At 43.9% G+C, this 27,565-nt stretch overlaps 1 protein-coding gene across 1 annotated transcript in view; it reads right to left on the minus strand.

The window, feature by feature from the left end:
- Positions 1 to 5,852: 5,852 nt before the first annotated feature.
- CD44 (CD44 molecule (IN blood group)) overlaps positions 5,853 to 27,565 on the minus strand; it is a 33,212-nt gene continuing 11,499 nt past the window's right edge. The window contains exons 6-8 of the mRNA XM_085861536.1: positions 8,783 to 8,851; positions 8,420 to 8,492; positions 5,853 to 7,515 (exon numbers count right to left, since the gene is read on the minus strand). Coding sequence (XP_085717662.1) covers positions 7,461 to 7,515; positions 8,420 to 8,492; positions 8,783 to 8,851 — 197 coding nt within the window. The 3' untranslated portion in view covers positions 5,853 to 7,460. The remainder of the gene's footprint in view (positions 7,516 to 8,419; positions 8,493 to 8,782; positions 8,852 to 27,565) is intronic.

A 27,565-nucleotide genomic window follows, 5' to 3' on the forward strand; every position in this document is an offset into this window, starting at 1 on the left:
TGTATGTATGTGTGTGTCTGTATGTATGTGGAGGCATGTGTATGTATGTATATGTGTGTATGTATGCATGTGTGTGTGTGTTTGTACATGTGTGTATGTATGTATGTGTGTTTATGTATGTGTGTATGTGTGTGTATGTATGTATGTATGTATGTGTGTGTGTGTGTGCGTGTGTGTATGTGTGTGTATGTATGTGTGTGTGTTTATGTATGTGTGTATGTGTGTATGTATGTATGTATGTGTATGCGTGTATGTGTGTGTGCGTGTGCGTGTGCGTGTGCGTGTGCGTGTGTATGTATGTGTGTGTGTTTATGTATGTGTGTATGTGTGTATGTATGTATGTATGTGTGTGCGTGTGCGTGTGCGTGTGTATGTGTGCGTGTGCGTGTGCGTGTGTATGTGTGTGTGTATGTGTGCGTGTGCGTGTGTGTGTGTGTGTGTGTGTGTTTATGTATGTGTGTATGTATGTATGTATGTATGTATGTATGTGTATGTGCGTGTGCGTGTGCGTGTGCGTGTGCGTGTGTGTGTGTGTGTGTGTTTTATATATCCACTGTGGCCGTGCACTTGTCTAAACAGGAAATTACAGGAAATTACAGGAAACCAATACCTTTCATATTCTGATATTTCTCGTATTCCTTTATCGCCGTGAGTCCGATTTGCATCCAGGAACAGTACTCTCTGGAAACTGCAGTCTTTGATCATGAATGGAAAATGGCGCGTTGTCTTGAAATGAATGGCCGCTGTTTCCTGTCGTCCCATTGGTCATGCTTAGTTTGGAAGCAATAACCAATCGCTGACGAGATAAGAAATCAAGGTTAGGCCCGAGTTTTGTGGAATGTTGAAGGAGCCTCGCTCGTGTAATGCGATCTTGGCAGTGAGAAACGAAGCAAAACTTAAAAAACACAACTATTTATTTTTTCTAATAACAATTTCCAAATGCGGTGTCTGACTAATAAAATCGGTCGGGTTGGTCGGTCCGCTAATTGTGGCTCACCATTTTGAAATTGCCACTCGTTTAAATGGAAGCGATCGTTCCCAAACACACACACACCGCGCATGCGCAAAAGGCCTCATTAGCATTCCACATCGTTTCAAAAGTCGAGTATTACCTCAAGTGAACAGCAAGTCTGCAGTGTGACGTCATCTTTCCACTTCCCCACGTGTTTGCAGAGCCCTCTGCTGGATGTGACATGTGAAGTAAAACGATTTTGTGCAAAGACCTGAGAATGGGAGACGACCAAAGATCATGTTTGGCGTCACCTTCAGTTTCCCAGATGTCACGTTTCAAATGGCCGGGTAACACACTAACACACACATACATACACGCACACACATATACATAAACACGCACACATATACATAAACACGCACACATATACATAAACACGCACACACACACACACACAAACACACATAAACACACACACACAAACACATAAACACGCACACACCATAAACACACACACACATATACATAAACACACACACACACACACAAACACACATAAACACACACACACACAAACACACACACACAAACACATAAACACGCACACACCATAAACACACACACACACATATACATAAACACACACACACACACACACAAACACACATAAACACACACACACACAAACACACACACACAAACACATAAACACGCACAAACCATAAACACACACACACATATACATAAACACACACGCACACACACACAAACACACATAAACACACACACACAAACACATAAACAGACACACATACACACATACATATACACACACATACATAAACTTACACATAAGCCCACACACACAAACACATAGACAGACACACATACACACATACATATACACACACATACATCGACACACACATAAACACACACACACACACATACATAAACACACCCATACATAAACACACACACATAAACATACACACACACATACATAAACACACACACAAACATACACACACACATACATAAACACACACACACACAAACATACACACACACATACATAAACACACACACACACATACATAAACACACACACATACATAAACACACACACACACACATACATAAACACACACACACATAAACACACACACATATACATAAACACACATACACACACACACACACACAAATACATAAACACACACATAAACAGACACACATACATAAACACGCCCATACATAAACACACACACACATACATAAACACACACACACATACATAAACACACACACACATACATAAACACACACAAACACATAAACAGACACACATACATATACATAAACACACACATACATAAACACACACACACACATAACACACACACACATACATAAACACACACACACACATAAACACACACACACACACATACATAAACACACACATCCCAAAACACACACATAGACACACACACACACACACACATACATAAACACACACACATACATAAACACACACACACATACATAAACACACACACATACATACACACACACTTACATAAACACACACACATACAAAAACACACACATACATAAACACACGCACCTACATAAACACACACACGCACATACATAAACACACACACATACATATACACATGCATAAACACACACAAACACATGCATATACACATACATAAACACACACAAACACATGCATACATACACACACATAAACACATGCATGCACATACATACATACATACACACACATACACACATACATAAACACACACATACATAAACACACACATAAACACACACACATACATACACACACGCACATACATAAACACACACACACACACACACATACATAAACACACACATAAACACACGCACATACATAAACACACACACATACATAAACACACACACATACATACACACACACATAAACACACACATACACATACATATACACATACATAAACACACACATACACAAACACATGCATACATACACACACATAAACACATGCATGCACATACATACATACATACACACACATACACACATACATAAACACACACACATACATAAACACACATATAAATACACAGACACAAACACATGCATACACACACATTCATACATACATACACATACACACACACACACACATACATACATAAACACACATACATAAATACAAACACACACATAAACACACACACACACACACACATAAACTCACACACATAAACACATGCATACACTTATACACACTCACTCACACAAACATGCACACACATACATACACACACTCACAAAAACACATGCATACACATACATACACACATATACATACATGCACACACACATACATACACACATACATACATAAATATACACACATACATACACATACATACACATCCACACACATACACACAAACACACACACATAAACACACACACACATACACATACATACACACAAATACATAAACAAACACACACACACACTATAAAACACACACACACACACACAAAACCACACACTATAAACACACATACATAAACACACACACACAAACACATACATAAAACACACATACATAAACATACACACACATACATAAAACACACACACACACATACAAACACACACACACACATAAACTCACACACATAAACACATGCATACACTTATACACACTCACTCACACAAACATGCACACACATACATACACACACTCACAAAAACACATGCATACACATACATACACACATATACATACACGCACACACACATACATACACACATACATACATAAATATACACATACATACACATACATACACATCCACACACATACACACAAACACACACACACATAAACACACACACACATACACATACATACACACAAATACATAAACAAACACACACACACACTATAAACACACACACACACACACATAAACACACACTATAAACACACATACATAAACAACACACACACAAACACATACATAAAACACACATACATAAACATACACACACATACATAAAACACACACACACATACATAAACACACACACACATAAACACACACACACATACATTAATACACACACACACACACACACACACACACACACACACACACACAGTTATATTCACTGAAATTTGATTTGAAGCAAAATGCAGACTGCGTGGTGCTGTGGACACTGGGGTGCAGCATCATGGAGCACATCGGTAGTCAGAGGTGCAGTGAAGTGCTGGATCACGTCCATCAACAGAATGCTGCACCAAAACTCCCTCAGGGTGGTCTTGTGAAAGGCCAGACATTGCATGGTGTGTTGTTTTATATCATGGAAACGTTTGGGCCAGGCCGTGATCGTGGTGGTTCTTCTTCTGCTGACGTATGCATCACATGGCTGCAGGTCACATCATTCGCTGAGAGCACAGTTGTAACACTGATGCAGTGCCCCCTGTAGGTTAAGGCAGTAGTAATTTGTTCACGGCGTCGGTGATGACTCACTTGCTCTTCACGAAGGACGCCGTGGGATCTTTAACGTCCACCAAGCAATGCCAGTAGAACGTCCATCCTCGCGATGTCTCGCCATCAAAGCGAAACACCAGGGTGGGCAGGGATCCGAACCCCGAGAACCCAAATATCTGGTTCCCAGGGGGTAGAAGAAGCTGCTGGAACCCCGACCCACCAAACTTTTTAGAAGTACTTTTTTGTCACAGCCATGGTCACGTGTGGCATGTTCAATCCCAGTGTCTTTAATCACTACTTTCATAAGTGAAATTGAGTTTGGAACCAGTAGACAGTGCACACCCGACATGATAATGTCAATAACTAAATGCTGTTCATGAACACACCAAGCACACAAACAAATCATTTCAGTGTTTTCCCTGAAAAAGCTAAAACCCAAACATTCTTGGGAATACAAAGTATGACTGTCGTTCGTACAATCAACGATATACCATAACAAGGTGAGAAAGAATAAAATGTATTACGTTTCCTCACATCAGCGGGGACACATTACGATTTCAGGCACATGGGGGCATCTGGAGGCAAAGAGGACAACCCAACCGGATCACGTCATGCTGGTGATTTTATTACATAAATCTGATCACTTATCCTGAGAAAATAACGCTTCATAAACTAATATTAGGGCTGTCACGTTACTCGGAGGACAATCTGCAGAGAGGAGGACGTCATGTGACAGACACTAGCCAATAGGAACACTTTGGCTGTGTGTACGTCACGTAGACATTTAATTATCACATTGTTGAAAGCAGAACCCACTGACAACATTACAGCGGATCAGAGTTTAGGATACAGAATAATGGGGCAGGAGTGGCCGTAAATGTTAGGATCAAGTGCAGGTGCAGGAAGTCATGAAGTTTCTGTGACTAACAGGTACAAAATGTTGTGAAACGGTGTGTTGCTGGTTTGTGTTCTCACTGCTGTAGTCACAGCTCGCACAACAGTGTGATGTACAGTAGGGAGCAGCAGTACAGTCTATAGGTAGTTCCTATTCTTGCTTCTGGAATCACAGCAAGCACAATATTGTGATGTACAGTAGGGAGCAGCAGTACAGTCCATGGGTAGTGTCTGTTCTTGCTTCTTGTGTCATAGCTGGCACAATATTGTGATGTACAGTAGGGAGCAGCAGTACAGTCCATTGGTAGTTTCTTTTCTTGCTTCTGGTGTCATAACTGGTACAATATTGTGATGTACAGTAGGGAGCAGCAGTACAGTCCATTGGTAGTTCCTGTTCTTGCTGCTGGAATCACAGCAAGCACAATATTGTGATGTACAGTAGGGAGCAGCAGTACAGTCCATTGGTAGTTTCTTTTCTTGCTTCTGATGTCATAGCTGGTACAATATTGTGATGTACAGTAGGGAGCAGCAGTACAGTCCATTGGTAGTGTCTGTTCTCACTGCTGGGTCATAGCTGGCACAACATTGTGATGTACAGTAGGGAGCATCAGTACAGTCCATTGGTAGTTTCTTTTCTTGCTTCTGATGTCATAGCTGGTACAATATTGTGATGTACAGTAGGGAGCATCAGTACAGTCCATTGGTAGTGTCTGTTCTCGCTGCTGGGTCATAGCTGGCACATTTTGATTTGCAGTAATACAGTGGGGAGCAACTGTACAGTGTATTGCTAGTTTCTGTTATTATTTCTGGAGTCATAGCTGGCACAGTATTGTGGTTAATAGTAGTACAATACAGAGTGGGGGACAGTGAATTGCTAGTTGTGTTATTGGTGCTAGTGTTATAGCTGACACAGTATTGTGATATACAGTACAGAGCGGCAGGACAGTGAATTGCTAGTTGTGTTATTGGTGCTAGTGTTATAACTGGCACAGTATTGTGATATACAGTACAGAGTGGCAGGACAGTGAATTGCTAGTTGTGTTATTGGTGCTAGTGTTATAGCTGACACAGTATTGTGGTTAATAGTAGTACAATACAGAGTGGCAGGACAGTGAATTGCTAGTTGTGTTATTGGTGCTAGTGTTATAACTGGCACAGTATTGTGATATACAGTACAGAGTGGCAGGACAGTGAATTGCTAGTTGTGTTATTGGTGCTAGTGTTATAGCTGACACAGTATTGTGATATACAGTACAGAGTGGCAGGACAGTGAATTGCTAGTTGTGTTATTGGTGCTGGTGTTATAACTGGCACAGTATTGTGATATACAGTACAGAGCGGCAGGACAGTGAATTGCTAGTTTGTGTTATTGGTGCTGGTGTTATAGCTGGCACAGTATTGTGATATACAGTACAGTGCTACAGGACAGTGAATTGCTAGTTTGTGTTATTGGTGCTGGTGTTATAGCTGGCACAGTATTGTGATATACAGTACAGTGCTACAGGACAGTGAATTGCTAGTTTGTGTTATTGGTGCTGGTGTTATAGCTGGCACAGTATTGTGATATACAGTACAGTGCTACAGGACAGTGAATTGCTAGTTTGTGTTATTGGTGCTTGTGTTATAGCTGGCACAGTATTGTGATATACAGTACAGAGTGGCAGGACAGTGAATTGCTAGTTTGTGTTATTGGTGCTGGTGTTATAGCTGGCACAGTATTGTGATATACAGTACAGTGCTACAGGACAGTGAATTGCTAGTTTGTGTTATTGGTGCTGGTGTTATAGCTGGCACAGTATTGTGATATACAGTACAGTGCTACAGGACAGTGAATTGCTAGTTTGTGTTATTGGTGCTGGTGTTATAGCTGGCACAGTATTGTGATATACAGTACAGTGCTACAGGACAGTGAATTGCTAGTTTGTGTTATTGGTGCTGGTGTTATAGCTGGCACAGTATTGTGATATACAGTACAGTGCTACAGGACAGTGAATTGCTAGTTTGTGTTATTGGTGCTGGTGTTATAGCTGGCACAGTATTGTGATATACAGTACAGTGCTACAGGACAGTGAATTGCTAGTTTGTGTTATTGGTGCTGGTGTTATAGCTGGCACAGTATTGCCTGCGGATCCTGCATGGGAGCAAAGTGAAGTCATGTTAGTCAAACAGTCATAATCGAAGAGAAAACATTGAAAACTGTGTGAGTGCTTGTTCTCAACTCCCATTAAAGTTTGTTACCAGCTTTGCCAGTGTTGTTTGCACGAATCCAGACACAGGCTACATATATAATCATTATCTTTCGGAATTCATAAAAAGCTTGAGGCCACCTGCCATGAGGACAAAATCCAGGAATTGTTTCGAGTCACAATGTTGAGTATATAATTATATGCACAAGATGCTCATAATTGCATTTTTATCGAGATATAAACATGGAGAGATTTGAAAGGGTGGGGGGGGTGAGGTTGGGGGAGGGCAGGGTGGGATTTCCTTGGGTTTGGTTCTTTTTGTTTTTGTTTATTTCCTGGCATTGCACTTCAAATTACCATCACAGGAGGGAAGTGTTGTGGGAGAGTGGGCTATGTTTATCCCCCCCCCCTCCACGTTAAACTATTTTATGTTAATGATGATTGAATTAGTTAAACTTTAACGTCCAACATTTTAAAATGATAAATGTACTCCTTTTTGAGCACAAACTGATTTTTAAAAGCTTGTTCTATATAACTACACAAACAGTGTGAGATCAGCATGACATCAAGTGGTAAACATGATTTAAAAAATGTAATGGACTTTGCTTTCACTGGATCCGGATCATGATCATGTTCAGGTGTATAAAGTGGCTCGGATCCAACAATATATATATATATATATTTTTTTTTTTCCAACACCCCCCCCCCACTGGAAATTTTACAAATCGCACCCTGTATACAAACACAAGCTATAGTTCCTTAATTATCTCATTTATCCGATTAATTGATCCTCCTGGTTATGTAACGTGAGAAAGTAAACATCCTGCAATGCCCTTTGCCTTGACTTACCAAATAATCAGAGATCCGAGCAATAGCAGAGCTCCGATCATTGTCGTCACAATCACGAGTGTTCGACCTTGTCCTGCAGCATGCATCGAGGGTACTCAGAATGAAGTGATGGACAGTTCGAGGGTAGGCAAGTAGCACGTATGTATGGGCACCAAGTTTTGTTAGCGAATCACATGAGTTTTGAGTCTTCATACAGTTGGACAAGTTTCGAGTTGAAAAGTTAATATGGGTTCAAGGAAGGATAAAATGAACACTCGTCAGTATTACTGTTACTAACTTTTGTAACATTTGATGGAGGGGGTGGGTGCAGTGGATTTATTTATTTTAAATCGAAATTCTTTTCAAGCTTGGTGTGTTTCCTACCGTGACGTCTCCGTGCCATCTCTTTCACAATGTTTGGGGTTGAATTGACCAAAGCAATCCCCCCTATCCCTGACAAAAGAATAAATGAAAACAAGTGATGTGATTGTTACAGAATACAAGTTAATTTTGACCATTATCCCAGCTGTGCCATTTCAAATCTTAAACACATCTGCAAACAACCTTCTTACTTCCTGATATTCCACAAATGAGTACGAGTTCGCCCGTCCCCTGACACACAGTGATCCGTAATCCTAAGGAAGGGCTATGATGCTGTTAGAGTGTTTGGGCATCTTTTGCACATATTGGAGGGAAACCCTGAACGTTAAAATGTCGATAACATGAAACATTTTTTAAATATAGGGATTTCTACAATTCCATAATGATTGCAAGTGAAGTTTTACATTTAAACCATCACCAAAGATAGCCTCAGAATCGTCATAAGTTTGGAGGAATTGATGAAAGGTATGCCATTAAAGAGTGGAATGTGATGTTCCATGAAAAGGAAACTGTTTGAGTTTGAATTTCGTCGATGAATAAGTAAGCTTTCTGCAGCGCTTGGCACCACATCACCCTATCGTGTTTCTAGCAGGTGCTGAAAGCCAGGGTTCAGAGACAGAGGAGGGGACATGGCAGAGTCAGTTACAGGCACAGGATTAGATGTGGGCAGGAGGGCCATAGAGCAGAGGGAGAGGAGCATCAGGTTGGGCGAGGTGGAAGAGCAGAGGGGGAGGAGCATCAGGTTGGGCGAGGTGGAAGAGCAGAGGGGGAGGAGCATCAGGTTGGGCGAGGTGGAAGAGCAGAGGGGGAGGATCATCAGGTTGGGGCAAGGGGGTAGAGGAGAGGTGGAGGGGCATCAAGGTTTTGGGGGAGCAGGGGATTAACCAAAGTGATACGTGGAAAGGGAAATCCCAGGTCTCTGATTATTAATTAATGATAATTAATCCATGATGATTTCCATCACAAATTAATCAAAATGGTTTCCTCATTCTGTAATGTACCTGCAGAAAAGTCCCTCGAAAGGATAGGTGACCCTTCCTTATTTCCACACTATTTGGCCTTGAAAACTCAGGTGAAAACCAAAAATACATACAGTAAAAATCCTCATTTATTACATGAATTTCTCATCCCTATATTTGGCCGGTGTATAGGCCACAGACCACTGCTGCCATTGCAACGAAAAATAATAAAAAAAAATAACGGGTTACATACATGAAGCAAAAACATGCATACTGCTTATTTGCATCATGGTTATATAGCTCGGATAATTCCAATTACAGTGGGCCATGGACTGACACCAGAGGCCTGAGGCTTATGCGCCTTCCAAAATGGTGGACGTACAATTGGTTTTTTTTTCAGTTTACAATTCTGGGTGGAGTTGGGCCAACTGTGCAACCGATAGAGCGAAGGCAGTCCATCCACACATACATGCATATATAGTCCAAAAACGAACTATATATATATATATATATATATATATATATATATATATATATATATATATATATATATATATATATATATATATATATATATATCTTCTTCTTTTGGCTGCTCCCGTTAGGGGTCGCCACAGCGGATCATCCATATGATCCGCATAGTGATTTGGCACATGTTTTACGCCGGATGCCCTTCCTGACGCAACCCTGGTCGCCTCTTACGACACAGGGATATGGTACACCTATTTTTAACCGGGGTATACACCGGCCCAGTACACTGGTACTCATTTCGCCGACCTCGGAAGGATGACAGGCTGAGTCAACCCCCTGGTGTATTAATTCAGTGGCCCAACGGGGCTTGAACTCAGGACCTTTTGGATCCCAAGCCGCTGCCCTAACACATATACATATATACACATATACATATATATATATATATATATATATATATATATATATATATATATATATATATATATATATATATATATATATATATATATATATATCACTGACGCACTCACTGACTGACTGATATTAATGTTCAGTCCCTTTCGGGTGACGTAGAAAGTTGAAATTGCAAGTGCCGACAGACATCAAAGCCGATGCACTGGGAAAAACACAGAACTGTTGGAAAGTTTCATTAAATGAAAATATAAATAAATGAAAAAAAAATAATGAAAAAAATAAATGCAGGTGAGCGACCCGAGACAATGGGGAAGCACGGTCGTTATTGCTTATAATGTGTAAGCATCCACCACGAGTATATCTAATACATACATATATAATGCTCTTTCTAAACACTGACTGACTGCACTGACTCATATTTAAGATCGGTACCTTCCAGGTGACGGACAAAGATGAAAGTTTTGTGAGCCGATGAACATTGAAGCCGGAACACCAGGAAATATCACAGAATCATTGGACAATATCCATTTATGAAAATTCAAATGCATGAAAAAAAAATGTAAAAGATGCAGGTGAGCGACCCGAGACAATGGGGAAGCATGGTAATTTTGTGTACCGATGGACATCAAAGCCGATACACAAGGAAAAAAAAAAATCACAGAACTGTTGGAAAGCATCCATAAAAGAAAATAGAAATAAATGAAAATAAATAAATGAAAAATCGAATGCAGGTGAGCGACCTGAGACAATGGGGAAGCATGACCTGCTCGTGTGTGTTTATATATACTAGTGCATGCCCGTATGTGCGTGGACGTACGTGTAAACAAAAACAAACAAACAAAAACTTTCAAACCGCGTGCCAGAAACAACAACCACACAGGCCGTTCCTTCACTCTCGTAAACGACACACACACTGCTGGAATTATAGATAGACGACACACACACACACACACACACACATTGCTGGAATTATAGATAGATGAAATGAGGTCAATGAGATGACAAATGAAGGGGTTGAATGCAGACTGCAGAGCAATGAGTAAGGAAACCTGTCGTTGTGAATAGTTTTTACCACCAAATTGAGATCTATTTCGTTGGCAAGCATGTTGAGTAGAGCTGAATTCCTCAACACTTCCAAAGGCCACACCGTTTTGACAATTGGAAACAAAAAAATGTTGTGCACTTTTTTGATAAATTATTTTTGGAACAATTTTTCTTCAATAAATAAATAATAATAAAAATTGTCTCCATGTACACACCTTTATCTCGTTAGCACCTCTTCATAAACAACATTGCTGATGAAACGGTGCTTCTTCTCTTGTTTCCTTGTCCAGGGCAAGAATGCGGAGACTGCTGGATCTGCCAACGTTTTGATAAATTATTAGTTTTAATGGCCAATTATTCAATTAGCGCCAACGTATTTTGCCTTTTCGCAATGTCGTCGCAAGGAAAAACACAAAGAGAAGAGAAGAGAAAAAAAACGTTCGTGCAAAAAAAAAAAAAGTACTTCCTGGTTCGGAGCATACCAGTTCACTCTGATGTTACCGAAATTTATGCACCGTCTAATATGAAAACGATAATAACTTGGGGCATTGTGTTTATCTATAAATGCGCATAAGAAATCGAGAAATTATTAGAATACACGAGGTCATCACTCTCCGGAAGCCCGTACGTTGTAACCCGTAATGGGGAACGTGGCTGAGCTTCCCTTCCCCATCGGCCACGCCCACGCAACAATGTGTCTTCCCATTGGTTTGGTAAATAAATGGCCATAACTTGGGAAGCACTTGTCCGATTAATATCAAACCTTGAAAAGGCACATCCTCAAGTCCCCAGCAATATATCTGGCAAGTATCAATGAGATCGGACCAGAGGTTGTCGAGAAACAGTGGTCACACACACACACACACACACACACACACACACACACACACACAGCTGGAATTATATATATATATATATATATATATATATATATATATATATATATATATATATATATATATATATATATATATATATATATATATATATATACATAGTTACGATTGTGGGGGTAGATGGAAGAATCTAATAGGGAATATAGCATTGTGTAGCGTTGCTTGGTCCGTGGACGAGTAGAAGGCATCTCAATGTGAGTAAGTAAGGAATCTTTGAGCTTAATTGTTATGTGTTACCACACGAGGAGTGGTGCAGTGTTAATTATCCTCGGTTGTAAGAATAAGTTCCCCACTATGTGATTGCCCTCTGTGATTTTTTCCCTATGTTTTTATATTTCAAGACCGTCAATAAAGGTGGGGAACGCGTCCTTGAAACCACAACAAATGTGCAGAAAGCCCCGCCTTCAAAGGTTGACAACAAGCGAAGTCACGACCCTGAGAGATGATTGGTGGGTGTGACGTCAGAAGCTATCCGAGCAGGAGAAGCCCCACCTTCCTGTGTTTGGTGTGAGCAGGCCACGCCCGGAGGCGGTGGAAAAAAAGGACAGAGGAGATAGGTGAGAGATAGAGAGAGAAAGAGAGTGAGAGAGTGCACAGGAGAGGTTGCACATCTTAACAGGAAGGAGTTGGCTTGGCATTTTGGGAGAGCCGTGATCAGAGTGGAGGCACGAGGTGCATTATTTGGAGAGGGGAGAGCGGAGGTTGAGTGCATACCGAAGAGGACGACAGCCATTGAATTCATGTTGAGTCGGTTTGGCACACATGGTGAAGTAAGACGCCGGCCTTTTGCTTCTGGTTGGGTCGATGAGGACGCTCGGAGCACCCGGAGCCGTTACACTGGGACTTGGAGACTTTACGTAGAGTGCCGCTAGCGGATTGCCTGGCATGCATTCGTCCCACTACGAGAGAAGCGCCTTGATTGCAGTTGCAGAAGGATCAGCTCTGGGCAAAGCTAAAGCCCCTGTCACACCTTGACGATTTAGCCAGCATATGGCAACGTATCAAAATTTATCTAAAATGCTGGCGTACGCTGAACTATCGATTTTTTTTTCAGTTTTGGGCGTATAATAGTGTATTCATAATGAGTTGGACGTATGCATAACGTATTAGTAACGTACACAGAACGTTTCGATAACTTATAGATCACTTAAGCCGCTGTCACACCTTGAAGTTTTAGCCAGCGTATGCCGACGTATGAAAAATTTGGCGAATACGCTGGCACACGTCGAATACGTTATGGGTAAGTTTTGTATACGCTAAGAGCACGCTGAAGCACGCTGGCATGCTTGGGATCCTAGGATCCTGAGATTTTGTGCATGCACAAAATTTGTCGACGAGCTCGGCGTACTACGACGTATGCCAGCGTGCTCTTAACGTATACAAAACCTACCCATAACGTATTCGACGTGTGTCAGCGTATTTGCTAAATTTTTCATACGTCGGCATATGCTGGCTAAAACGTCAAAGTGTGACAGGGGCTTACGTAAAGGAATAGTTTGGAGAGAAGGTTTTTACCCTGTAGGGTCTTCCACTCCACGCTGTCGAAACGCCACTCACGTTCTCTCTTTTGTTGTGTACAGCTCTTTTGAACGTCTATTTCTCCATTATTCGTGAACAGAATTCGATGAAACTTGACAGGCATATACTAGACACATATGCGCAGGCATTAACTGAGCCCAAAGTGCGATTGTGGCCCTTCGGGCCGAGGAACGGCCCATTTTGGCCCATTTTCTTAAAATTGTTACTTCTCGGTTATTAGTGAACGGAACCGAACCAAACTTGACAGTTATATTCTAGAGAGCATTTCCCAGGCATTAACTGAGCCCAAAGTGCGATTCTGGCCCTTTGGGTCGAGAAACGGTCCTTTTGGTGCATTTTCTTAAAATTGTTTCAAAAAAAAATTAAATGCGCTGGGTGATGCCCAACCCAAATGAAGTCGCAAATGATGATATGAAACTCGTCTCACTCTTGTGAGGTGTTCTGCTTTCTTTTTGTGATGCGATGAAAATCTTACCAAATTTCAAAACTATGTCGTCCGTGCGATCGCTCACCTGAGAGTTGTACGAATGAACTCCAATGGGGTATGTTCGCAATTCGAACTTGTTCTTTTCATTTTGTGTCACCTTGTCTGTATTTGAGTCTGTGTGAGGAGGCGCCTCGAAAGGCGCTGTCACACCTTGACGATTTAGCCAGCAATGGCAACGTATAAAAATGTATGTAAAACGTTGGCGTACGCTGAAATTGATATTTTTTTTTAAGTTTTGGTCGTATTCATAACGTGTTGGTCGTATGCATAACATATTAGTAACGGGCACAGAACGTTTCGTTGTCTTATAGATAACTTATACCAACGAATGCTGAGCCTGTTGTCGGCGTTCAAACCTATGCCCAACGATAGTTTAACTTAGGCATAGCGCGCTGCACGTATCGCCGACGAACTCGTGGTGTCGCCTGTTAAAAACCTGCCGCACACCGATTTAAATCATAACCGCCTGAGAATTGGAAGTGTCAACCACGCAGTCACACCTTGACGATTTAGCCAGCGTATGCCGACCTATGAAAAATTTGCCAAACCAAGCTGGCACATGTTCGAATATGTTATGGGTAAGTTGTGTATACGTTAAGAGCACGCTGAAAAACGATGAAGTACGCTGTCATATTTCGTGGTACATCTCGTATGTCATGAAATTTCAAGCATGCTGAAAATTTTACGACGTACTCGCCGTATGGCTCACACGTTCCGCCACGCTGGGAATAAGTTGTAGGCACGATATGCGATCGTTGATACACGTCGACACAAGTTCCTTGTAAGTTACTCATAAGTCGAAACACGTCGAGGTAATGTTTAGCATACCCGAAACTTTTTTCTTTTTTTCTCCTTGGCTCCTTGAAGGCATGTGACGAAATATCTGATGTTGTTGTTTTTTTTTATTAGTCTATCACGAATTTTAAAATATATTCGGACATTTGCTTTTAAGTTTCGATGTCGACGTGACAATATCCTCAAACAGAAAATATTCACAGAGGAGGAACTAAGAATAAGACATGAGCAAACTGAAGAGGCAATCGGACGTGATGTAACGGCACGTGACGAAATATCGGAAGTTATTGTTGTTATTTATTTTTTAAACGCGGCCAATACGCCATTATACGGCAGCTGTAAATTAGAAACACATTCAGTAAGTTCTGTGGTCGTCCGAAAGACATCAATCAAATACGTCCACATACGTCAATATGCGTTGGAGGTACGTTACACATAGGTTCAAAGCACGTTACTCATGGGTTAGAAATAAGTTTTGGGTACGCTAAGCATTACCTCGATGTGTTTCGACTTATGAGTAACTTACAAGTAACGTGCCTCAACGTGTGTCAACAATCGCATAACGTGCCTCGACGTGTGTCAACGATTGTGTAACGTGCCTACAACACCTTACTCATAGGTTATAAATAAGTTTCGGGTACGCTAATCATTACCTTGATGTGTTTCGACTTATGAGTAACTTACAAGTAACGTGTGTCGACGTGTGTCAACGATCGCATAACGTGCCTACAACTTATGGCCAGCGTAGCGGAACGTGTGAGTCATACGCTGGCATACGTGGTAAAATTTCAAGCATGCTAAAATTTGAGGACAACCGCAAAGTACACGAAGAAAGCCAGCATACTATGACATATGGCAGTGTTTTTCAGCGTGCTCTTAACGTATACAAAACTTACCCATAACGTATTCGACGTGTGCCAGCGTTTTAGACAAATTTTTCAAAGTCGGCATACGCTGGCTAAATCGTCAAGGTGTGACAGCACCTTTATGGAGGATTTATTATTAAATTATTATTTTCATTATCTTCTGAATTATTGTCCATTGTAAATATTAATTTATTTTCTTTAAATGTATTCCTTTTTCGACACTGTGGCAGTGTGCTGTCCTGGTGCAGCGCCCCTGTGCTGTGCTCCTCCTGGGTGGAATGTCTCTCCGCCATTACGCCCCGTTAACGTGCGCATCATTCTTCGAGTCTCGGTTGTAGCCTCCAAGGGAGAAGCTTTACCATCCGTCCAGGTAGGGTTTAAGCCCCTGGGCATGACTATATATATATATATATATATATATACAAACAAACATGACATAATAGTGACCGAAGCTTTTCGTGCTGCACTCTTCAGGGTAAAAATCGCAGCAAGTGAAGGCGCGTGCTTTACATGCAAGTCTCAATAACGTAGACAATGATTGGTTCAACCGTAATGACGTCACGGTTAATCTGAACGCCCATTGGGAAACCCATCCCCCCTCTCTCCAGGATGTGGTTGCAAACGTCAATCATTGACGAACTCTGCTCCAGCCAATGGGAGCTCGAGGTGAAGATGATGAGCCGACCAATGGGCGTTCGGATTAACCGTGACGTCATTACGGATGAACCAATCAGCGTCTACCTTATTGAGACTTGCCTATAAAGTATGTGCCTTCACTTCTACCTTCACTGGCTGCGATTTTTACCTTGAAGAGTCCAGCATGAAAAGCTTCTGTCACGATTATATTGTTACAGCTGTGGAAATTCGCAAACCACCATTCAGGGCCCGTAGGTGAGATAACTCTAAGTACATGTGTAGTTAGCCCCAAACCCGTTGTATAGAGGGAATTTATGTGATTCATTCGGGCTGCGATGCTTTGAGATAGTCGTTTTTCTGTTCTATCTTTATTTTGAACCAACCACGTCTCAACCGCCATAACCATCAAACCACCACCAAAAACCCTCCACCACCCTCACCTCTCTCGTTCTACGGCCATTCCCGCACCGCCTGTGAACACTGAGCGTCGGGCTGTCTTGGCCTCGTTCAGCGATACGCACCGAGCCGAGAGTGCAAATAGCGGCCTTTCCGAGGGAGAATTTGGATCAGGAACGCCACACGCTCACTTCTGATCCGTCCAATTAGCAAGCGCGGAGCGGCTTGGCCCCGCCTCCAGGCGCTTCTGTGTGAAATCCATATATGCAAGTTCTAGGATCAGGGGAGGTTCACGCCCACTTTTCCTCCGTCCAATTGGTGAGCGTGGCTCCGCCCCCGAGCTCATCCTCATCCGGAAATTTGCATATTGTTTCTCCTGCCGGCCTATAAAAAGGCGAGCACCAGGTGAATAGGGGCAGAGTCAGTTTTGGTGGCAGAGTCAGTTTTTGGAAGAGCAGAGTGTGGCAGCAGCAGAGTGTGGCAGCGAGCTGGGTTTTGCCGTCGGCTGAGGAGAGTTGCGGGAAAAGGCCAAGGAGCTCGGGTCCGAGGCGAGAAGGATGGCGGTCGGCGACGAGGTCGCGGTGGGAGATCGCTCGTCGCAGGACCCAGGCCAGCCATCCATTCTCCTCCCCCAGGGCATCAACAATTCCCCCTTTCCCCCGCGCTGAGATAGTGCAACAAAGGGGGCCCCGTTCCCACCCCACTCTAAACGTCGTGCCAACGAAACCCGAGAAGGAGCACGGAGTCGGGGCACAGCCACGCGGCCACATCTGCGGCTCGTCCGCCAACGCGTCACGAGGACGCGGGTAGGACCCACCCGGTCTCGCGGACCTGGCCGCTCCTTCAGGTTCCGCGCACATATTGGCCTACAGGCCCGTCTGCCCCCTTGTCTATGAGGGTGGCTTCTTTCCTTTGCTTTTCAGTAAATGTGTGTGTGTGGCGCCGTGTCTTGTAAAGTAGAACTGTGTAAGTGTTGCCATGTGTACGCGTATTCGGTTTAACTCTTGCTTTTGCTTATAATGTGCATTTTGACTGTTTGGCTGTGTATGTATGCTTTCCGTGTGTCGCGTAATAAATGTGCATTGTGTGAACTCTTTTCCCGTTTCGCTTCGTATTTTCTTTATTGACCCTCCATCCTGCTTCACGTAAAGGGTTCGTAGTGGGCTTAATAAGCCCGATAATTAATTAATCGGAACCGTCGAGGCCGAGGATAACACCGCTCAGTTATCCCGATAGCACGGAACGGACCGCTTAAGCGGTTCGTGTCCGGAGTCGGCCTGTGGCGTGGTGCGATCGCCCGGTCGACCATTTGCGCAGGTACTTAGGTAGATCAAATTTGGCGAGCGACCCTATCCTGCACGGGTGGGCAATTGGCACGATCGTGGTGAGGTTAAACCCCCACCCGTGACTGTCTCCCGGCGTTGGTCCGAGAGGGTCACAACTGAATTGTCCGTTCCGGTGGGCGAGGCGGCCGCCATTCGAGTTGAGCGGCCGATCGCACGCCGGCGGGCGCGAATTCGCAGCAATATTGTGTGTTTGTTTGTATCTATATTGAAGTTCTGTAGTACCAAACATCTGTATATATATAAATATATATATATATATATATATATATATATATATATATATATATTGTTACGAATCTGGAAGCCATGAGCACTCAACATACAGGTCCTATAGCGCAGTTATTTCGATAAGTAAATGTGGATAGGTAGCTCCCTGTCCCTTGTTTAATGGGTAATTAGATGTTCATGCGCTGCGGAGTTATTTTGATAGTCAGGGTTTTCTTTTATTTTAAATCAACTATAACTACAACAGCAGCATCACCCTCACCTTCACCTCGCTTCCTCACACCAACGCCATGGCCTACGTGCATGTCGGCACGTACATGGGCGGAGTCTAATGTGCCAGGCGGGGTTTCTTTGGGGCATTGGCATCTTGGATTTCACTGCAAATACGGGCATGGCGCCCCTCTTAGCCAATTGGAGGGGTGCGAGCGAGATTGCCGTCGGGCAGTTGATGAGAGAGGGCCATGCCTGAATGGACGGAGCCGGAGAGAAAGAAAGGAAAGGAGAGCCTAGGATAAGTGCAGGGGATCTGCTGGAAAAAGAAGAGAGTTTTGGTTGTCTGGACGAGTGCTGAGCAGAGCTCTAGACTTTGATCGCTCTCGCTGGCGCCTGGTTCTTCGGGCCGTTTCCTTGAGCGCGTGTTCTGGGCTCTACTCGTCCCGTCGCTGGCGCCTGGTTCTTCGGACCGCATCTCAATGCTGGCCTGGTTCGCTTGTGTCCACCAAACCACACGAGGTGGACAGGTCCATGTCCTTCTGGGTATCTGTGTGTGTCTGTCGTTGGGCCTGTCTGTAAGTAGGAATTGTAAGTAAGTAGGAATTGTAAGAAAAGTAAGTAGCAAAGTGCTCTTTGCTGTACATACTTGCATTTCCTTATAGTCGGATAACTCTGCTCCTTGCGTGCTCCCCCCTTCCCCCCATTATAAATAAACCCATGTGTTAAATGTATCAGCTCGTTTTTGTGGTTCTTCTATTGGTCTAACGTGGTGCGTGTTGGGAGAAGTAAAGAAGGCCTTTGTTGCCATTGTGGTGTGCATTTGGGACTGACGGAAGCTCGGTGACCGTCCGCTCGGGTCACGCACGTGTCGAGCGAGCATACGGCTCGTCCCGTACGAGTTCCGTCGATGGTGTGAATACTCGGTAGCTCGCCGCATAGGTCTAGGTATTTTGAAGTTTGGCAAATAACCCTGTACCACGTGGTGGAATTATTGACGATTCACGGTTTGGTAAGGGACCCGTACCCTCGGAGTTTTCCGAAAGGTACGATGTAGATTTTGGGTGTTTGGTAGAGTCGACTCTACTGCTCCACCTAGCGGTCATGCTTTGCAGCCGATCCCCGGCCCGCAACAATATATATTGTTACGGATTTTAGAATCCGGTCTGATGAATGCATCCACACATCCAGGTCCTCAGTTATTTCCTGAAATGCATGTTCAGATTAGCCCCATCCCCATGGCTAATGGGTTCTTAAATGTGATGTGTTGAGAATGGTAAAGAATAGATCCCCTCTCTTATGGGAAGCTTTTTTTTCTTTACGACAGACACATTTACACACATTTCTTTCACGAGCTCTGAAGCCCGCCCTTATATTTCCTCAGCAAATATGTTTTACGAGCTCTGGGGCCCGCCCTTATATTTCCTCAGCGGCGATCTTTCGTGAGCTCCGACGCCCGCCTTTCTTGAGAACACACGGGTCGTCATGGTAACTGTGCACCAGTGGGGCGGGGTGAGCGTGGGGTGGGTTGGACCCGCAGAGACGCCCCAAAGATATAAAAAGACTTTCTGTGAGGAGAGACGTGCGGAGAGGAAAAGGCGAAAGAGGGACGTTCTGTGAGGAGATACGTTTTGAGAGTGGGGAAAAAGCGAAAGAGATACGTTCTGAAGAAGAAAGAGATACGTTCTGAGATAATAAAACAGCATGAACGAAAGAGGTACGAGAGAGAAGCGAGCAAGAAGCGGGTGTAGGTGTGCAAAAGAGGAGAAGGAGGCGCGCGTGTGGGTATCTGGCCAGCGCCAACAGCGAGATGGTTTGTCCTGCCCAGGGCCTTCGGCAACGAGCGTGAGGACTGGTGTTCAAGGCTGCCCCATGAGAGGCTGTACAACAAAGCTGGGTGCTGGCGACGGACGTGACACGCACGCACGCATTTCAAAACGTTTTTGCTTCACGGACGACTTTCTGGTGAGCGAGACGATTCTCCCCCTTCCCTCCCCTCCCCTCCCCCTGAATGATTTGTTGGGTACCCTTGTCTGTGTTTAGCTGTAAGTCAACCCCCGTTAAGCTTCTGCTCTTTGTCTCTTTCTTGGCATTTTGATTGGTTTTGCTTTGAAATTCTTTATTCAACTCAGCAATTAAAAGGTTCTTTTTTATTATTAATAAATTATTTGTCGATTTCCAACCTGTCCATGTTTGTCCTTTCCTTCCATCGGTCTAGCATTGTTCGAACCGAGATAGACTGGGAGGTAATTACCACAGATTTGACCAAAAAATCGTCGGCACGCACCAGCGGTTAAAACGCTCGGCCGCCCTAATTAAAATCTAATCAGATAATATTGGCGCTTTGCCGAGGGCGCGCTCCCCGCTCAGGTAACCACGTGACCTCTAGTTAAATGGAATAATTAGATGGCGGACACTGGAACTCGTGGTTAACTGGGTGGCGTTTGTGGTTTTAAAACAACCTACCGTACCACAACGTTAATTGTGAGAGGTGGCCCCAGGTCCGGCTCTACCGCGGACAACCAGGGAATAATCCCCCTGAGTGACAAACTGGTGTCTCGGTACCCATCACCGCAACAATATATATATATATATATATATATATATATATATATATATATATATATATATATATATATATCCTCACGTGGATCGGCTCACTATGCTTTCCTCACCACACGTTGCTACAGTGGGACAAACTACGCCACATTATGAAAAATACCTCAACACCGCATAACCCCTACGTTTTTAAAAACACCTCACTGCGACGTCATGAAAAACACCTCATTTCCGCGTAACCGCTACGTTATTAAAACCACTCACCGTCATGGTATAAAAACACCTCACCATTACATTGTTATAAACGCCTCACCATTATTAAAAACACAACGTGATTTCTCCCAGGAATGGCTTCAAGTATGATATGCAATGTTGCCCCCGACACCTTTATTCGATGCATCACCCCATTCATGGTGGCTTGCATTTTAATACTTACCTGAGAGAAATTTGGAGAAAATTGGACGTACTTACACATGAGCAGTGTATAGGCTAAGAGTCGCTGGTCTACGCACCTCACAGAAGTTTAAAAAAAATGATTATAACTCCAACTATAACCAGTAGCCAACTTCTGGTGACATTCATGATCAGATTTCTCTTTTACATTCCGATCCTGCACTGCTTTCCAAAGCTCTGGCAGAGACATCTTGGTGGCAACCTTTACCCCATCCATCCAGCACCTACACCGTCTGCCTCGTCCTCTTCTTTCCTCCACCAGACCGAGCATGGCTGGCTCTCGCTGGCTCTGTCTGTCTGTCTGTCTGTCTGTCTGTCTGTCTGTCTGTCTGTCTGTCTGTCTGTCTGTCTGTCTGTCTGTCTGTCTGTCTGTCTGTCTGTCTGTCTGTCTGTCTGTCTGTCTGTCTGTCTGTCTGTCTGTCTGTCTGTCTGTCTGTCTGTCTCTCTCTCTCTCTCTCTCTCTCTCTCTCTCTCTCTCTCTCCCCCTTATGGCTGCTGGTTGCATCATTGGTTAGGGACGCAGCTATGCCGCTGATGCAGTGTCGCTATTACCGGTACTCTGGTACTCATTTTGCCGACCTCAGAAGGATGACAAGCAAAGTCAACCCCACCTGGTATTAATTCAGCAGCAAACAGGGCTTGAACTCAGGACCCGAGGATTCCAAGTCAGCACTCAGGACCCTAGGATCCCCAGTCGGCACTCAGGACCATAGGATCCCAAGTCAGCACTCAGGACCCTCGGATTCCAAGTCAGCACTCAGGACCCTAGGATCCCCAGTCGGCACTCAGGACCATAGGATCCCAAGTCAGCACTCAGGACCCTCGGATCCCAAGTCAGCACTCAGGACCCTCAGATCCCAAGTCAGCACGCAGGACCCTCGGATTCCAAGTCAGCACTCAGGACCCTCGGATCCCAAGTCAGCACTCAGGACCCTCGGATCCCAAGTCAGCCACCCGAACCGCGAAGCCAACACCAAGGTTACCGAGCATGGTTGATTTCTCCATACTTTCGTGTTCTGCACGCATGGAATGTCCAGTCTGACAGTCTCTGTTTTATCATCAGCTCTTCTGTACCTGGTGGTCTCATTCTTAAAGAACCGATTTCTTTGTTTTCCTTACACTCTTATCGTCCATAGGATTTTTTAACATTCATCTCCAAAACCACATTTCAAAACTGTCAATCTTCTTACCTCTTCACGACTCACATCCACACATTGTAACTGGAAATATCAAATTATTCACCAATCATCCTCCACTTGGTTTGCTTTGTCACATCTTTATCTTTCCAGATGTTTGTTAATCCTCACATTGCTGTTCTCCCCAATATGAACTATCTGTTATTCTCTCCTCCACATTCTCAACTCACTTCTATCTTCGAACTCAGGAAGATGAAACTTTCTACTATTTCCACCTGATCGCCTCACAATCTGAACACATCGATAGTCTCAGGTCACAAGATTTTAGTCTTTCATATTTTTTAGGTTTAAATAAAAACCGGCTTTTCACTTTCCTTCTTCACTGTTTGCAGCCGTTTCGTCAAGTCCTCTTTACTTTCTACCAACAGAGTGGAATAGTCAAGCACACCTTGGATTGTTGACACAGCTACCTCAATCCACACGTCAGCCTCGATGTCATGAAAGTTCGAAATTGTTTTGGACAAAATTATTACAACCACAAATTAATCTGTCATTTCCATCCAACGATAATGGCATATTGATAATAATATGAATAACGAGCAAATACAACACGTCTCTTCGCTAACAGGAATATTAAGGGGGGGTGGTAACAAGGAGGGGAGGGAGAGGAGGAAGAGAGGAGGGAGTGGTAGCAAGGAGGGAGGGGGTGAGGAAGGAGGGGAGCGAGGGGGGTGCGGAAAGGGAATGCAGGATGAGGGGAGGGCAAGGGAAGGCAGTGTGAGGGGAAGGTCCATCCGGACATGACCACCATCCGGACACATCCAGAGATGACCACCATCCGGACGACGGGTGTACTAAGGGGTTGGGGGGAGGGATAGGGGAGGAGAGAGAGGGATGGAGGAGTGAGAAGGTTGGGAGATAGAGGGGTGAGGGAGCGAGGAGGGGTGGAGAGTTAGGAGGAGTGGGGAAAGGGAAGGCAGCATGAAGGTTGGGGAAAGAAGTGTGAGGGGAGGGCAAGGGAAGGCAGTGTGAGGAGGAGATTGAGACCATACTCTGTGCAGAGCGTTGGTGCTGCTGAAGCAGTCTCCTTGGCTATTGGGTACAATCATGGACGGGTCACCACTCCGACACAGGATACCAGCAAGCTGGCACTCATTTTGCCGACCTCAGAAGGATGACAGGCAGAGTTAACCCCACCTGGTATTAATTCAAGAGCTGAGCGGGATTTGAACTCAGGACCCGAGGATTCCAAGCCCAGCACCCTAACCATTAAGGCAACACCAGGCGCAGGGTGAGGGGAGTGTCCATCTGAACATAACCATCATCCAGACGCATGTGGAGATAACCACCATTCAAATACATGCGGAGACAGAAAGAGTGGTGTCAGAGGATGCTGCACTGTATTCAGAGGGGGTAAAGTGAGGATGTGAGAGAGAAAGAGAAAGAGAAAGAGAAAGAGAAAGAGAAAGAGAAAGAGAAAGAGAAAGAGAAAGAGAAAGAGAAAGAGAAAGAGAAAGAGAAAGAGAAAGAGAAGGAGAAAGAGAAAGAGAAAGAGAAAGAGAAAGAGAAAGAGAAAGAGAAAGAGAAAGAGAAAGAGAAAGAGAAAGAGAAAGAGAAAGAGAAAGAGAAAGAGAAAGAGAAAGAGAAAGAGAAAGAGAAAGAGAAAGAGAAAGAGAAAGAGAAAGAGAAAGAGAAAGAGAAAGAGAAAGAGAAAGAGAAAGAGAAAGAGAAAGAGAGAGAGAGAGAGAGAGAGAGAGAGAGAGAGAGAGAGAGAGAGAGAGAGAGTATCAAGGAATATGTTATGTTTTATGAACACAACACACACACACACACGATTGTTGTATGACAGGTGGAAAAATATTTGGCTCTGTAATTCAGAAAACACGTGAATATGGTGAACAGCTTGGAAATTGGGTGTTATCCATTTTATAAGGCAGGAGTGTCTTTCCGTCCATCCATCTGACCCTGAACTACTCCCTCAGCTTTGGAGCGAGCCCCGCCAAACCTTCTGTGGAACGTTTTAGGGTCCCAGCCGGTATTCTAAGGTGGATGGAGGTTTTCATAAATTGAAGGTGGGAGATGGAGCAGTAAGCACTCGCTCAGGACGACGGAGCATGAAACACTCACTCAGGACGATGGAGCATGATGCACTCACTCAGGATGACAGAGCTTGAAGCACTCACTCAGGACAATGGAGCATGAAGCACTCGCTCAGGATGATGGAGCACGAAGCACTCGCTCAGGATGATGGAGCATGAAGCACTCGCTCAGGATGACAGAACACGAAGCACTCTCTCAGGATGACGGAGCACGAAGCACTCACTCAGGATGACGGAGCACGAACCACTTCCTCAGGATGACAGAGCACGAACCACTCGCTCAGGATGACAGAGCACGAAGCACTCCCTCTCAATGACGGAGCATGAGGCACTCACTCTGAATGACGTGGCGCAGCAAAAGCATCCACAGTGAGTGAACAATTAGCTCAGAATGACATAGCATGATACCGCTATCAACTATAGGTCACTCGGCAAGTGGCTTAAGCACTCAAGCAAGCACTCCAACAAAATGGTTGATGAAGAACGGCTGGCCAGGCTGTGGCTGCATACCATATATTTAATGTAGAACAACCCTGGGGACAACACAAAGTTCAATTGCCCGTAAAACAAACATTGCAGATAACCTGCCACATTGCCTGCTTGTCTGTGTATGCGTCATATGGTACAAAGGTTCGCGGTCCGCTCAACCATCATAAATTTATTTTAAAACGTCCGTTTTTCACCAGATTTGCTTTGATTCCCTGAAGAGTACGTGACAAAACCTCTGAAAACAGACTCTGATCTGGCAGACGCTATGGATAAGCAGTCCCTCTGGAGGACAGGACACGATGTCAAACGGTGAATGCATTAAATCATTTAGCTCCATGATGCTGGTTAATTTTGGCACATTCTGAAATAATTTGTTAACTCAATATAATTCTCCAAATCGTAGAAAAAGATGCGTTTATTGGTTTGGAAATTTCACATTTTCTTATGTGTGTATATGTGTATGTGTGTGAACACACACACACACACACACACACACACACACACACACACACACACACACACACACACACACACACACACACACACACACACACACACACACACACACACACACACACACACAGCCATTTATTAGTGCAGATAATGATATTAACATGGGGCCTGGCAGGATAGCATGGACTGCACACGTCTCTCAGCTATCCAGTCTGGGTTTGAATCCCGACCCAACTATAAACTCTCATCATGGTGTTTCACAAGCAGGGCGATTTATCAATGTGTGTACCATCCCTCAGATTGATGTTAAACTGGGCATCTCACCTGCCAGCATTAGTTGATGGACGTTGAAGATCCCACTGTGTCCTTCGTTGTCCTATTGCCCTAACTTTCGTAGAATGTCAGGCCTGGCCAGCCAGTCTGTGACAAACTTAGTCCAAACTTCCCCTGGCCAACCCACCAAGAATATGGGAATAGTTGTAGCCATTGAAGAAAAAGAATATTAACACACTACCATCTGCATGGTTTGCACACGCACATGACTTATTCGCCCGCTCCTCGAGGAAGCAGATGTTTCTCATTTGTAAACCAAGAAGTACTCATTCTGATCATTCTGCAGATTTCACCTCATACCCTGAAAAATTCCCCATTAAACTACAAAAGCATCTCAATGTGGGAGTCATTTTGTCTCGCCTTTGGGGGCTCTTGATTGGCTGTTCAATGATGTGATCGAAACATATTTCACAACTAATCAGAGACTCGCAAAGACAAGTCCCCTCTCTGCTTCCCCAGCATCCTGCCCCTTCAATGTTCACCCCACATGCCATTCCTCATCCTCCCACCTCCTCCTCTTCTCCATTACAGGGTGTTTCAAAAAGATTGAAACAACTTTGACTTCCTGCCATTTCTTTGATTTTTTTGACCGATACCGTTTTCCTTTTCAGGGTTTGGTGGTGTTATTGTGATATTTGCTCCCTCGGATTTCTAGCTCGGTAGCTCAACTATGCCATTGACAGTGAAGCAGAAGACAAAAGTGGTGGCTCTGTGGTGTGAGACTACATCATATGTCGACACCTGCCGGAGGTTCTGCTGGGAATACGACCTCAGAACACGTGATGGACCCACAGATTGTGCCATTCAACCCATTGTGAAACATTTTGAGCATAAGGATACAGTGTCCAACCCAGAACAAGGGAAACAGTGGCAGGCCAGCATCGGAAACCAAGAGCCAAACCAACATCGACGCCGTGCGCGATTCTGCAGTGGACAGTCCAAAAAAGTCCCACTGCCGGTGCTCCCGGGAGCTCAGC

The sequence above is a fragment of the Eptatretus burgeri genome, chromosome 17 (assembly GCF_056783735.1).
Source record: "Eptatretus burgeri isolate ZD-2024b chromosome 17, Ebu_testis_v1, whole genome shotgun sequence".
Classification (NCBI taxonomy): Eukaryota; Metazoa; Chordata; class Myxini; order Myxiniformes; family Myxinidae; genus Eptatretus; species Eptatretus burgeri.